The 16,834-nt window shown below is 37.8% G+C and overlaps 1 protein-coding gene across 2 annotated transcripts in view; it reads left to right on the top strand.

The window, feature by feature from the left end:
• The window catches only part of Mms19 (MMS19 nucleotide excision repair protein), a 316,830-nt gene that overhangs the window by 143,808 nt on the left and 156,188 nt on the right, over positions 1-16,834 (top strand). The window contains exon 9 of one of the 2 annotated variants that reach the window (XM_083142473.1): positions 1,405-1,585. In XM_083142473.1, coding sequence (XP_082998599.1) covers positions 1,405-1,585 — 181 coding nt within the window. Of the gene's footprint in view, positions 1-1,395; positions 1,586-16,834 lie in introns of both variants that reach the window. The other variant, XM_083142472.1, reaches the window with a different exon arrangement.

Raw genomic sequence — 16,834 nt, 5'->3', positions numbered from 1 at the left:
TTTTATGAAAGTTTGTACGAATAACATTGAATTACGTATAAATGCATTATGTTCTAATGAAGTTTAAATAACATGTTTTTAAAATATATAATTTATATTTACATATAAAACAGAATTATGCAGAACAGTTACGTATAAAGCAGTCTCAACTGTATTACATTTTACATAATACTGCATAATTTTTCTTGGAATGAATGGTATTTTCAAAGGTGTTTATTAAAAATAGTAACATTAAATATATTGTTATATTATTCCAGTATATCACACCTTCATATGTATATAAATGATCAAGGAAGACAGAACTCAAATATAATTTGTATTTTCGAGAAATAATGTTAATTGATGTCAAGCTGCTGGAAGTGTATAATTTGGGTGGTTCCAGCAATCTGCTGAACATTAATATGCTTTACAGTTGCATTCAGCTTGTGCATACTCCTGGGTTGTCCTGTTAGAGAAGGAAGTTTTGTTTGTGTCTGGAGAGTTTGTTGGTTACTTTAGTAGTGCGTTTGTGTGCTATTCTATTATTAAATGCTCCAAGACCACCAAACATTGATTCGACAAGTTCTCTTGTGCTGCCACCCAAAAGTAAAAGAACCAAAGAAATAAGACTCATAGAAAATTAAGCACTTGCTTTAGGCCTAAAATTGACTAAAATAGCCGACTGGGCAGAATTGCGCTGGTGTCATATACAGGAGAAGCTAAGCGAGAGCGGGACAAAAGTCTCTCGTTCCCACGCACTGTGTGGCAACATCAACCAGGCTGCAGTATAGTTCTTTTATTGTACAGGTTGTCCGGGCTAGAGGTATACAAAAATAACTGCTTATAATGCAAAAACTACTCCTTATATTGTCTTGTAGTGAAGCTCAGTCGATAGACCATAAATCCCAGATATCAGTAGTGCAATTCTACGATCAATAGTGCTGTTAAGTCACACACATGCAGAAACTGCCTGGCCACCGAGATTCCCAGATTTGACTCCATTAGACTTTTTTGCATGGGGCTTCATTAAAGATGTTGTGTACAACAGGTAACTTCACAATTTGGATGATTTTGGACAGCGTATCATTTTTCTAATAATGCTTCCAAGTACTGGTCAGTGCTTGGCACGAACTTGATTATCGTTTGGATATCTGTCATGCTACAAATAGTGCCCACATTGAGGTGTACCAGCGTACATAAAAGCTTTCTTAGTTACTTTGTACAAAACATTGACAAGAAAGTTAATAAACTTTACAGATAATAACATATATGTGTGTATTTTTGAATACCTCTAGCCTGGACACCCTGTATGTAGAGCAAATATTTTCTCAAGAATCTTTGAATGTTACAATCTATCATGAAATATTTGATGTTGTTTGGTGTAGAGACGTTACTTTCACATAATCTCTTAATCAGTTACCATAGTGTTACCACATGAAAAGGAAATATATGCATTGTTCCTGGGTGCAGCAAGAGATTCTGATCCTGGAATACGCATAAGGGGCCTTCAGGGACTGTGTTGCATTTATGCATGGCTAACGGAAAGAGATGAGTTTTATAGGCTCCTTGTGAAGGAGCTGTTGGAGGAAGAAGAGGCCACTGTCAGGTAAGTTAATGAAGTTTCTTAGTTACAATGTAGGCTTCCTTTCACATTGTTAGAATATTGTGTATCTCGTGACCTTGCTCATACTAAGTATTATATTAGTGTTAATTGATGTGAAATTATAATGGTTCGTAATATCCTTTATTGAGATGAAGACAATTTGTTTATAATATTTACTAATAACATAGTTCTGGTTCTTGATTAGTTTATTTCAAAATATATGTACCTGGATTGATCAACATGCTCTGCCTTGACCCATGGTGGAATGACAAAGAGGTGGATGCACGCACGTGGCTCTCAGCCATACGTCAGAGCTCTGACTTCAACATAGTGGCCACAGCCAGGAGAGGGAGTGCTTTTCAGAGGGTGACAAGTCGAGTTTCCGGTTTTGTTCTTTTCTGTAGAGCATTAAACTTTGAATTGAGTGTTTCCTTCTTTTTTTGTCGTCTTCATTTCACTTTTAGTGAGAAGAGTCTTAAGTGCATTGTGAAAGAAAATATGCCTAACAGTGCTATTTACGGCTGTAGCAATCATTACAAAAAGACGAAAGGAACAAATATCAAGTATTTTGGATTTCCTGAATGAATTAATGTCTTTATTAAAAAGAAAACCTTTTTTTCTAAAAACACTAAAATTGCTTACTTACGATTAGCGAGTAGTCCAATGCCAAGAAAAGCCTAAAAAAGGGGAAAGTAGTTACCCCGAAATGTTGCTCTAATCAACATTGGACTACTTGCTAATCGTAAGTAAGCAATTTTAGTGTTTTTAGAAAAAAAGGTTTTTTTTCTTTTTAATAAAGACATTTTGTTTATCTCAAGTGAGTAATACGCACTCGTGCTATTATGTGGATTTCCTGTTAAAGAAGAAGGAAGGACAAAATAAACCTCAGAAATGGTAAGTGTTTATCGCTCTCTCTTTATATATAATATATATGTGCATGTATTATGTGCTTTCATATATCACATTTTATGTTGCTTTTCTGCCTACTTGGGCAAATTGCGGCGATAAGACTTGATGATCATATGAAATTTGATAAAGGGACAAACACAAATACTGTTACCCAGTTCAGGATTCGAACCCGGTAACTTCCGTGGCAAAATTGCACCCCCAGTCACCGAAGCGTATATGTATATATGCAGTTTTATGTGTTTGTATTTATGTATACATGTTATACAAATGTGTATATATAGGGTTATTGATGCAGTCTGTGTTATATGCTATTTCGTACCTCAAATTTATTTCTAAGTTCCCCATGCATATACACTATGTGGAAGAAAGTCATTGGGCACCCCTGTTTCAACTCTAAATGGAACTCCTTATGGAAAAGAGAGTACAGACGGGTATATATATTGCAGCGGGAGGCTTCTCAGATCATTCGCTGATAAAATGATGGATAGGAAAGAGCTCAGCATGTTTGAAAGAGGAATCATAGTAGGCTGCTCCATAGGAGGCATGAGTATACGTAGCATAGCTGATGCCCGACAGGTCCCTAAATCAACTGTAGCCTTTGTTATCAAGAAGTGGAAGGAAAAGGGACACTGTAGACCCATGAAATTGGAGGACCGGGACAGGAGAGTGCTGAAAAGGGAGATTCGGAAAAACAGGACCCATCCGATGCATTCGTTTGCAGAAGAGTTTCAAAGTGCGACCAATTTGACTGTTTCGACCAAGACACTTCACACACTTCGCAAGGAGGGCCATGCGCTCGGTTATCATGGTCGAGCCGCTGCCCACAAACCCCTGTTAACAAAAAACAATAAACAGCAGAGACTACGCTGGTGTAAAGAGTGGAGAAATTGGATGGTGGAGCAATAGCAGAAGGTTCTATGGCACGATGAATCACGCTTCACACTGTTTCGATCAGATGGGAGAGTGTGGGTATGGCGATTATCCAGAGAACATCTGTTACCCAAGTGTGTAGTGCCCACAGTGAAATATGGTGGTGGCGGCATCATGTTCTGGGGTTGTTTCAGCTGGCATAGCATGGGTCCACTGGTAGCGGTGTATAGCCACATGACGTCATCATCCTACCGAGATATTCTCGACAACTCCATGCTCCCCATGTGGTGGCGTTTCTATGGAAACGAAAAATGTGTGTTCCAGGCTTGTCATGTTTCCAGGGCTATCATGGAGTGGTATGCAGATAATAATGTCACCTGACTGGATTGGCCTGCTCAGAGCCCTGACCTCAACCCTATCGAACATCTATGGGACGAACTGGAGCACCAAATGAGGTCGCGATCACCTCGCCCTTCTACACTTCCAGGGTTGTTGACTGTACTGCAGGAGGAATGGCGGAATATCCCACTCTGTGTACTACACGACCTTGTGGCCAGTTTACCATGACAAGTGACTGATGTTATCGCTGCCAAAGACGAACTGACCTCCTAATGATTTCAAGAAAACTGATGGTATCCGCTGACATGTCCAGTCCAATGACTTTCTTCCACATAGTGTAGTACCGTACCATGAAGGCACATTTTAGAGGATGTTGGAGGTAGGGCCCCACACATTCTCAATCTCGGCCATTTTGGAGGTGATGTAATCTGTATCATGCTCCAGCTGCCTTTACCCCCCAAGTACCCATTTATTTAAAACTGGGCAAGCTTCAGAACCGCTTTATGCGGTTACAAGACCATAAATATTCTGAACTTAGATCACTCACTGGGAATCGAACCTGGGTCAGTTTCCCTGCTGACTATTAAAATATATTGTATGCTCTGTTCTCCATGGAGAAAATAAGGTACTTGAAGATACGCAATAACCAGTGCTCGAAAAATTTTCTTCAAAGCTAGGCACCAGCTCTCAAAATCAGGTGCCTGGAAACTACCTACTAAAGTCGTTTTCACGTTCAGAAGACACAATGGGCTCTTATGGACAATGCTTTTCTTATGGGAAAATATGAGCGTGCTGTTGTGAAATTTCTGGATTTACAAATTTAGCTTAAGTAAAATCGGTACCTGCAGTTTTGCAGAAAATTTTGTAGAGAATACGATGGTGAACACAAAAAACTGGTAACTTGCTTACATATTTTTAGATAAATTAAAAATGCAAATTTTCTGTGAAAACAAAATTTTTACATTGTTTTCATTCCTAACGTTGAAACATGCCATAAAATTGAAGCATTCATTATTAAAAAAATTGACACTGTTTTTTAATTGTCAGAATTTATCAATACTTTAAAGCATATTCGCATTAAAAAATATTCAAATAAAGTATGTGGAGATTTTTTATATTTGTGCAGTAGAAAATGTCGTCGCTGGTCATTTTTTGTTCTGCAATTCCAAGTAAAAACTTCCAGCGACAAAGTTGTGGAGGAAATAATGAAATTATTTTTTATAACGACTCAAAGGTTCCCAGAAATATTACTTCCATGCATTTGGAGTTTCTTTTTAACCCGAACCGCGCGCGAAGTAAGGAGACGTTATCTGGCCATCTTGAGCTGACTCACTGCAGCATTCCAGCTAATCACCACGAAGTTTTCGAGTTGTTATTTTATTTCCATTCAGTAAAAATATTAACTTCATGCAGTTTGTTATAATAGAATTGCAGTTACTTAAATTTAATAATTGACAATTATTTCCAATGCTGCTGTTGTGAGCAACATTAGTGCTGTCGCAGATACACCTTGTTTTTGTTTACATTACTGTCGACATTAATACTGAAATGAAGATCACCTTTCAATTTCCAAAGTACACATAAAAATATAGACACCATATTAACCTTTGAAAGGCTTTCCAACACGTGACAAAATATGGGGCTTCAAGATAGAAATATGACATGCCTGGCTTGAGTCATTGATGTCTTATATATATATTAATAATTACATATAATTATCATTATATATATAAAATATGTAACACCTTCATTGTGAAGGAAGGTCATCATTTCCCGGCTACATGAGCTAGCGCTGTATTGGCAACACTGTGTGGTTTCTCCATAAGCACCGTTGTGTCTTCTGAATGTGAAAACGACTTTAGCAATTGTGCATACTACAGTGTGTTTCAAAAGTCGCACAACCCAAACTTTGAAAATGTATACTATCATAAGAGGTATTTACTCCAGGTTTTCTGCACTAAACTAATCATGTACGCTATCACTGGGTTAAAAAATTTATGTTAGCATGTATCCAAATAAAAGCAATTACATTAATTTTTAAAATATTGTTAATTTGCTGAAAACATCTGAAAATTGATTTTCAACAATATATACTAACGTAGAAATTTTCAGCAAAAAACAGGACTCTAACATGGGGGTCTGATATAGCGTGTCATTGCTCTAACCACTGAGCTACTGAGCCGGCCTGGCCTCGCCTGATTTTTCGTTGTTGCTGTTTTACCTGTGTGGAATCTTCTCTGCCAGTGCTACCACAACGGGATCTGTTGCCTTTGAAATACAGTATACTTCGACATTGCCTGGTTCCTCTCAGCATAGAGATCTTAATTATTGAAGATCAGGCACTCACAGGAAATGTACTACGTAGAAATTTTCAGCGAAAAATATATCTACGCTGGGAGGCACCAGGCAAAATCGAAGTCTACTGTGTTTCAAAGGCAAAAGAACAGGCATAGTAGCATCGAAAATGAGCGCCAAAGGCAGACTAGGATTACCTCAAGAGTCCAATTTCAGCACAAAATCTTGATTTATGATTTTTCACGTAAATGTATAGCTAATTCGTAGACACATGTGGCATGCATCTGTTGACAATATTTCGACCTGCTAGCATTGCCATATATGACTAAAAAATGGCAATTTTTCACTCAACCCATAAAATCGCCAATAAAAATCCATCAAATGTTTCACATGACCAATATTGGTTGCAAATGACAGATTGACATGGCATCAGTCAGCAGACATCTAATTATGGCCCTTCGATAATTTCCTACGTATTTTTCTCATTCAAAAGTGCATTTCTGGAAAAATTTTAATGCTGGCTTCCACCAGTTATTAATTTATCTAAATTTTCTGTATCGAGAAAACTGATAATATTAAGCATTGAAAAATATCTCAATGGACGAGACTTTATAATGCAGAAAACCCGGTGTAAATATCTCTTACGGTTTTCATGATATACATTTTCAAAGTTTGGGTTGTGCGACTTTTGAAACTCTCTGTATAAGAAGCTGAGCATCATGGTATTCAAAACATTGCTAAATCATTCGAGAAAACAGGAAATGGGGTGTTGGGGGACAAAGAGTAAGAAATTGTTACTGACTCTCTGGAATGTTCACAAGGTTGATTTTGAAAAAAATCATTTGCTAACTTACGCTGTACTGCAAATTGAACTTAGAATCATCAAAATTTCATACATATTACAGCAAGAAATCACAGTCGCCAGGCTGAAATTTTAGTCGCCATGGCGACCGGGATTTTTCGAGCCCTGGCAATATCTTCCACTCCCCCAAATGAAAAACTGGTTCTGCACATTATGCACATAGAAATGCTCAGGAGATGGACTCCACTATTTCATATCTTGGTGCAGTGACAGGATCACCACCATAGGTTCAGAGAATGTATCAATGTACCAAGAGGATCGAACCCACATTCCGTGTGGAAACTACCAACTTGACCATCCGAATTATGGCTGTTTCTTGGCTGTAAATATATTTTTTTTGCCTTTACTTTACTTTTACTGTCGACAACCAGCCCGTACAGCTGTAATGAGAGTAACACTACACGAAAATAGGTTTCCAGTGCTTGATTGCTGTTTAGATATGAATGTGATTCTTTATTGTTGTTATTTAGCGTCGCTTATCTATTACTTTTGGCTATTCACAATGACATGGATGAGGGATAATTGGGTGAAGTTCATGAAGGATAACTCACAAAGAACACCTATGTCCAGGCTGGAATTTGAACCCGTGACCTTTGGCACCATAGCACGCTGTGCTAATCACTCCACCACGGAGGTCAGTGGTACAAATGTGTTTTCCCAATTATTTATTAATTAGTTCCTCACTCAGCGCCATGGTCACGAATAATAATGATATAGAGAAGTAAAAGAGACGTCGTTAAATAACAAAACAGAAGCAGAGCATACAGTGATATCCAAATAGCACCCACATGCCTCTCACCGCAAACTAATCCATGTATTATGAACACCTTAAAGATAAACAAGATATTTTACTGTGCTTTTTCTTTTATCTATTTACCATTTTCACTAAGAAACTACAAAACATTTTCAGGCAACAGGGAAACATTTTTTTCATTAAAATACTTTTATTATGAATAAGGGACTGAGACTAATTTCCACATGAATTATTAATATTTGCTATCTAATTTGTTTATTCTCTTTTTAAAACATTTTTTCTTTCATTCATTTCAGCAACTGTGTGTTCTGAACATTTCTGGGAAGATGCTTTCGAGAAATCTCTCCGACAGAGGCTTTTGTTATTCGCCACAAAAATGTAGAAAGCTGAAGTTCGATGCTGTCCCCACCGAGAAGTTACCCTTGTCAAAATCGACCAACAGGTAAGATACTGAACGTAGAGACGAGAGGAAAGTAAGAAGGGATCAAAAGAGCATTGTGAATTTCCTTTTGGAGCATTCTACACAGAAAAATCTAACAGTGCCAAAGGTGAACAAAATAGTGGACAAAATTTAGAAGCCTGTGAGAACAATGCAACAGTGGAAATTCCTGCAGATGTTCTGCATGAATTGCACCGCAGGATAAAAGAACTCTAAGAGGAAAGGAATAAAGCAGTGAAAGTGGAAGAGGAACTTCTACTGAAAAATCAAGCATTAGAAGGTGAAAAGAAGAAACTATTAAATGAACTGAAGTGTTTGTAAGTGAAAGGTGATGAAAAGTGTACAGTGTTCTGTCAAAATATTTTACACCTGGCCAAATTAAGGTTATGCTGTGTCCAGAAGAGAAGAAAAAGTGGTCCACCGAGGATATTGCAGCAGCAATATCTTTGAGAAATATAAACCCCAAAGCATACAGGTATTTGAGGAATAAACTTAAATACCCATTGGCCCACTTCAGTACCCTGGTTAGATGGGCAAATATGATGAACTGTGACCCTGGAATACTCAAATCTGTTCTTGCCGACCCTGTGGCGGAGTGGTTAGCACATCGCGCTACAATGCCAGGGATCCCTGGTTCGAATCCTGGCCTGGGCATGGATGATTGTGAGTGTCTATTCATTAATTTCATCATGTCATCACTCATCCCCATGTTCGCAAATTAGGCAAAAGTGGCACAAAAAGCGAAGTAATATAAACCAAATCAAATCAAATCTGTTCTTGCGTTAATGAAAATGAAAGTGGCCAGTATGCCACATTTTGAGCGCATTACTTGCCTCTCCTTCAACGAAATGCAAATATCTGATAAAATTTGTTTTGATTCTAGGAATGAGAAAATTTACGGTTGTTGTAAATCAGTGCAAGTTGTTATGGCTCATGGTTTGTTTGCAAATTGAAAATAGCCTATTTTCTTTGAATTTGATTCCTCGATGATGGAAAATAAATTGTTGGAGGTTATTTCAGGTCTCGAGTTATCAGGTTATCCCGTTCACTCAGTCATTTTTGATCTTGGTGGTACAAACAGAAGACTATTCAATACTTTAGACATTTCACACATAAACAGTTCATTTCAAATCCATGTGATTCTCAGTTCATTTCAAATCCATGTGATTCTTCGAGGAATATTTGTTTTCGCAGATGTTCCCCACTTAGTGAAATTGCTTCAAAACCACTTTCTGGACAAGGGATTCATGTTCAACAGTGGGGAGATTGCCGACAAAAATTCCATTCAAAATCTTATAGACAAATCCACAAGTGACACAAAAATTGCGTACAAAATAAGTCAGCATCATTTAAACGTTAGCAAAAGTCAGCGTCAAAATGTAAAGTATGCAGGGTTGGCATTTTACCTGTTTTTTTCTTTGAAAAAAACCAACCTGGGTGTTTGTTTTTTTTACAGATAAAACCTGGGCTTTATTGGGTTTTTCAGGTTATGTTTAAAAATATATAATTTAAAAATGAAATACATTTTTCCCCTAGTAGTAATGTATCGTAACATTCAATTTGTTTATACCCTGTCACACATATCTGGAGCAAGTGATCGAAAACAAGTATCTGCACAATGAACACCGGAGAGAGAAAAGGATTACCTGAAGGGGGGTAAACGACTGCAGTTACCAGCCTTCACAGCAGCGTGTACTGCTTCCTCACCTTCCCTGATGCTATGTGCACCCTTCCTCCAGAGATAACTGTGACAGGGAATAGTTGACTGAATTAAAAGCTATTTTAACATTTCTGTTAATATTCTGTTCTAAAATATTTGTCCAACAGTGTGATTCTACTCTTTCTGGAGGGTGTAATAGTTAATGCTGTTGCTTTGTGATCAGTTTTCAGGGTTACATTCCCTGAGGAGGTACATACTCTGGTGTATCTAAGAATCAGAATACCGGGGAGGGTACAAAGTATGTTATGACCAGTGCTTTTTTTATCTGGTAGTCAACAACAGTACTCCGTACTGGCACCTTATTATAGGTGAGGACTAATAACATTTTATTCTAACAAGAGAAATGCCTACGATGCCAGAAGTTCTGGGTTCGAATCCCGGCCTGGGCATGGGTATTCTTTGTGTGTCTTCATCAATTTCATCATATCATCACTAGTTCTCATCTTTGCGATTAGACAAATGTGACAGAAAAGAGGAGTAAAATGAAGCAAATCAATCAATCAACCAGTGAAACAAACAAAAGAAATGCATATGCATGTGTGTGTGTGCTTGGATGTATCATCGTTTATGAACATAACACAATTTGAGTAGTTGTTATGATCAACACATTAACAGAAAAAAAAGCAATAACTGTGACTTTGTACAGATGTAATTTTATCAATCAGGTTTACTAGAGACCAACACATATATTTCTGTCATGCGATGCGTGTCACAACTTAAGAAGCAGTGTTGCTAATGGAGCAGATAGAAAAATCGCAGCAGTGCGCCGATGCACAGCTGTTACGTACAACAAGAAAATTAGAGAATTCAGGTCTTTCTAATGTTGAGTTTTAAACATTCATTATACCAGGATTAGGATTAATATGTACTAACAAGTGGCTTTGTATGTAGCTACATACAAACATACATATGGACTAACATACGTAAAATTACCAAAAATGCTGCAAAGAAGACTTCTTCATAGTGATTCCTTATTTGAGTGATTTCAAACAAAATAAACACTTTATTATTTTCCATTGCATTAATGCACTGGTGGCGTTCTAACTGTTCACTCCCAAAACCCGTCTACACTGGTAGGGAAGTCAGGCCCGTAGCCAGGAATTCTTTGTGTGTGGGGGGGGGGAGGGGGTGAAGTCAATCCTAGATGGGGCAAATTTTTAATATATTGTGTCGCATTGGCAGATATAGCAGGGTACTCAGAGGCACTTTCCCCCCTCCCCCAAAAGACATAAGTATTAGAAAAGGGATGATATCTTGAAACTGCAACGAAATAGCAACATCAAATAGCAATATTTCGATGATGACCTTTCCAGATTGCTAAACAATATAAAGTTTAACATAAATAGGCTAATAGGGACTGTATCTACTTGATATTTACAGGTCGATAATGTTAATAGGCGAATTAATATGTACTACCAACAGCTTTGGGCCTCTCTGCAACTGATTAAGGGAGCCCTTTATAAATCATGCTTCATAATGTTTCCCTCAAGTTTCCAGTATGTAAGATTTTTATGCACAAAGGATTCTAATTAGAATCCAACAACACCATTGTGTTGTGTTATGCAAGAAAAATCAAATTAATTAAATAATAATGGTTACATATTATCTACACTTTGATGAATTGTGTAAAAATTTGTAGTACTTTTTTTGTACTTGCTTAAACATTAAAACATGGGTCCTTAGTCCACCACGGACTCTATTTCCTTCAAAGGAGAGACTCTTGCATCACTACAGACAATTTTTGCCTACTGGTTACATTAACCATTTTGCAAAATAGTGTGTAAATTGTATTATATTATAGTTGAAATAAATGTTTTGACACCTGACAAACAAATTGGAATCCTTAGATTGATCAATGACTTCTTGGATTACAGTGTCATCATTAATATTTCATATTAAGTTTCATAGAAAGAAATTGTTTTAATAGGGCCCAATAATTTACGGAGCGCCATGGTATTCTGTTTAACATTTTTTCATATAGATCGTTTGGCTCCTAGGGCTGACTCCCGCCGCCCCATAGCATTGGTTCTGAACTTGGACTATAAGAATAGCAAACATTGCGAGGGAAGCAAGTAAAAAAAAATTACAAAATGTATTTTTATTTGTATAAATTTTGAAATCGATAGATGGCAATTGACACTCTGTGCCCCTTGTAAGTGCCCTTGACCGTCTGGAAGAAAAATGCAAGGAACACGTAAAAAAACGCTAAGTAACAGAAATCAAATATCCACTCCCTCTCTCTACCACATGAATCACTATTACCAAAAGGTAGACTTGGGAAACAAAACTTTAAGCAGTTCCAAGTTCATAGCAACAAGAAAAACATCCGAACACATTAGGCACCTTTAATACAAAAATACTCAAAATAATGCCATAACTGTTCTAGATACTGAAAATTGCGAAATCATTTACCGAAGTCTGAATCTGGAAGGGAATCTCCCCCCCTCCCCCCCAGATACGACATTATACGGAATCCCATACACCCTAATAAATCACAAAATCTTTGTTATGTTGCTAGAGTAACACATGATATAATTGTAAAGATTAGTGAGAATTCCAGGTAGGAATGTGTTCTGTATTTTTCACAGGGCGGGGGGCAAAGAAGGCTGCCCCCCTGCCCCCCCCTCTAGCTACGGGGCTTACGGAACTGCAACGGCAGATAATATACACGACCGACACTACCACTGCGTTGAGAACTAAGAACATGCGAACATGTTAAATCACGACAATTGGACCACAATACTCCTCAAGCAGTATTACTGCCTCTCTGTGATCGGCGACAGTCGGTAGCCTTTGTTGTACATTTACAAACGATGCCGGCTTCCACAACAATAAAAAGTGCATAAACTGCTACTAGACAATAAGCTGTGCAGCTTTTTTTTTTTTTTTTTGCTACGAACTTCTCACCCATCAAAGCATGGGAATTTTAACACAGAAAACAATATGCATCGCATTAAGCAGCAAAAATGACAGCCTCCTCTATGCAATTTCTACACGTGGCGGAGCCAAGCGTTGATATACTCATGGAGCCACATAATTTATTTCTTTTGAACAATTTCAAAATTATGAAATATGAACAATTTGTGAATTTCCCAAGCTAGGCTGTGCAAGATTTTTGATTTCAACTTTGATAGAACTGGAGGCATTATGGAATTTAATGTTCATTAACAAACACACACTTTCACATACACATGCAATACACGCACACAACGTCAAACCGGTCAAATACTTAGTATAAAATAAAAATATGGTGCTTCCAATCCAACAAAACTCACCGTCACTTTAACTGCCTTTCTTCTTCCATGACAGAAATAGTGCTTCATTATTACAGTTGGCAACACTAGTCACTAGCTAGCCAATGAACATGCACTGCATAAAAGATGCAACCACTATGCCATGCTATATTGCCACATTACCGTCCCTGCCGAACTGTGTGAACCGCGAGCTGGAGCGCTATTCAATTGTTTTCAATGATGTTTGCGCGAGTGTGTCCAGGAATGGAATGACAATATGGCAATAATGGCGAAGGTTGGCGAGCAGCATAGAACACGTGATGCTAAGAGAGGGGGAGCCGAAACGAAAATTGGTATGTGCGCAATGGCAAAGATATGTGTGATGCACTCTACCTTCTTCCTACATAATGATAACTCAAATTTAGGCATGTTCAAATATCCAAACTCCACAAGAGAGACATAGACAGGCTGACCAAATATTTCTACATAAAATAGTGAATGGCAACCTCAGAAGTGACCGCCTTCTTCAGGAAATTCACTTTCGTGTGCCTGCCCGTTCAACAAGAAGCACTCAACTTTTTGCCTCTCAGAAGCCGAGATTGTGTCTCATCCAGCGCTCTCTGTTCCATAGACTGCCCAGTGAATATAATAATCTAGGAAGCCAAGTAGACATTTTTGAAAATCTGGACAGTTTTAGAAGAAAGTTAGCAAAAAATATGTAAGTCTTTTAACCACATGTAATTTTTTTTTATGTTATTATTTTTGATGTATTATGTTATTATTTTTTTGTCCTTATGTTCTATAAAAACGTTCCAATGTAAAATGGCTAACGCTGTATTTGGAATCTTCTATTAAATAAATAAATAAAATAAATAAATATGTTTTTTCAAGCACATTTTTAGTTAATACTATTAGTGAATATTCCATTCTGATCTTCGCCGGCCCACGTGGCAGAGTGGTTAGCACATCGTGCTACAATGCCAGGGGTCCTGGGTTCGAATCCCGGCATGGATGTTTATGAGTGTCCATTCATCAATTTCATCATATCATCACTCATCCCCATCTTCGCAAATTAGCCAAAAGTGGCACAAAAAGCAAAGTCAAATGAAGCAAATGAATCAAAACCATTGTGAACTTCTGTTTATGAAACAAATTATTTTGCGAATGCAGTGTTGTGCGTATGTTGGAGTGAACAACTACAAACACAATTTTATCTCATTTATTTCATATGCCATAGATCATTAAATAATCCAAAAATACTATGTTTGTTCAGTTTATCACAGTTGTGTTTTCCCATTATTTTTCTGGATGTTTCAAGCAAAAATACCTTTTCCACGTATTAACCATGCCAAATTATTTTATAATTATACTTATAATTATTATTATAAGTTTGCCGTATTTAATTGTCTGGCTGATTTCATCCAAATGGAATACCTTCCAAAATATCTGGTTGCTATGAAAATGGCAATTCCCATGGTCAGAACATTGGTGACCTCCAATTTGGTCCACATCGATTCCCAAACATGCACTATATTTCAAAACATTTGTTGTCCAATTATAGTTTAAGCGAAGCCCCAAGAGTATATTTTCTTAAACTTCAAAAGTGTAGTTAGGCAGAGATTTGAAAGTGTCATCAGACTTTAGAATCTTATTTTTTATCTACAATCTTGAAATACTTTGAGGTGTATCTAGTTGTGATTAATTTCAGCTAAAAACCTCTAAATTTGCTGGTCATTGTGGTCTCAAAATTGGTGACTTACTTCCAACCTTCCTGAATCACACACTACATTACAGAGTTTTTTTTAAAAACTTAAAACTCAAGTGATGCCGTAACATTGCTGAAACGTGTGTTTCTTAATCTACAAAAATATATCCTATTCAAATATGAGCATAATTTAATTGTTCTCGCAAGACATGTTAAACCAGTCTGTCGTCTACTATCTTTAAACATGACTAATTTTTCTCAAATACAAAGTTGAGACTAATCCTTCAAGTTATCTTGCAACTATAAAAATTGCAACTCAAAAGCTTTGCATTTATGGCGGTTATCAAAAATAGAACGTGTGTGATTCTACCTTTTACCGCCACTTCTCTCCTAAGCTATGCCATACTCCCTCTGTCCCATAATTATAATCCAGTATGCCAAAATTGTGACTTTTTATTGATGTTCTTTTGGATACTTGATGGGCTTGATTTGTACTGATCCTTGAGTAATAACGTTGTATGACTCATTCCTGTGTTTAATTTTCTTCTTCTGTATACACCAATGTCACAGTTTTCCTATCGGTCAATTATTATGGGACAACAAACAAAAGTGTACCGGACAATAATTATGAACCAGAGGGAGTATTATTTTACTGGAAAATTGCGGACCAATTAAATCTCTAAAATGACTCAGTTTAATTCCTTATACTCTGAAAATGTATTCTAGACAGTTTTGAAAAAACAAAAACATTGTAGAGCATAGAATAGAGCCTACATGCGGAAAATAAGTTATTCATCACCATCTTGAAAAATTTGTTCAATTTTGTTCAAGTTTTTTAGCTGCAGAAATTATTTTACCTAAACGATTCTAAATTTACAGCAGTTATCATGGTCATTAAACAGATGACTTATCCCTCTATGCCCATCCTAAATCATGCACCATATTTTCATTGTCAGATTATAGTGCAAGTACATAATTCTCCTGTAAGTTTTGTGCACAAAGCTGAAATTGGTAATTAAGATGCACGACTTACATGGGTATAGTATTTCAGCCCATCTTCTGTTACTTATTCTGCATTGGACTTGTCTTTTTGCAGTGCCAGTCTAGCTCTGACCCTATCTTGGAGTGTTCATGGCGATCTATGTGGGAGTGACCATTTCCCATTACACCTTGTTTTCGACCATCTTCAGGTAACCCAAGAACAACTTCCTCCTTGGAATCTCAGTCACGTAGACTGGGGTGTTTTCCAGGGAGCAGTGGAACTTGATATTGTCGTCATTGTCACCGCTCGACGGCATACATCATTTTATTTTGCGCACACTTGATGCGCACACTTTGATCCCTCATCCCAGTGGACCAGCGAAGCGTCGCCCTGTCCCCTGGTGGTCTGCGGAGATCAGTGCAGCCATCAAGGATCGCAATCGCGCTCTAGATAGATTCAAGAGAAACCACACTGCCACCAAGCAGTTCGGCATTAAACATGCCCGTGCCGTCAGCTCATTCAATCAAGTAAGAAGGCATGCTGGGCCCAATACATGTCTTCTTTGATGAGGCAGGCCTCGTCGAAAGCCATTTGGACTAAAGTGCGTCGCATCCAGGGAGGAACATCAACTCCTCCAGTGAATGCACTGCAGCATGATGGTACTTTATACACAAATTCCAGAGACATAGCTAAAATTTTGGCCACACAGTTCTCTAATGCATCCAGTTCCAAGAATACCATCCACGATTTCTTCAACAGAAGGAACGACAGGAGCAAACGAAACTTGGTTTCCGAAGTCATAACACCGAGCCATACAACTCTCCATTCAGTAAATGGGAGTTTGATCAGGTGCTTCGGGATTCCAAGAATACCGCTCCCGGGCCAGATAGCATCCACTATGAGATGCTACACCATCTGCCCCACTCAGGAAAGCTGTTCCTCTTATCTACGTTTAACAGGCTCTTTTTGGAGGGTTCCTTCCCTGTATCATGGATGGAGGCAATTTTTATTCCTATCCTGAAGCCAGCTAAAGATCGCACCACATCATCTAGTTACAGGTCAATCGCCTTAACTAGCTGTGTTTGCAAACTCATGGAACGTATGATAAACAAGCGTCGTACCTGGTTGTTGGAAGAGAACTCCT

The sequence above is a fragment of the Lepisma saccharinum genome, chromosome 21, assembly GCF_977018435.1.
Source record: "Lepisma saccharinum chromosome 21, izLepSacc3.1, whole genome shotgun sequence".
NCBI lineage: Eukaryota > Metazoa > Arthropoda > Insecta > Zygentoma > Lepismatidae > Lepisma > Lepisma saccharinum.
Note: the sequence above shows the minus strand (reverse complement) of the source record. Positions and strands in the feature narration are given on the sequence as shown.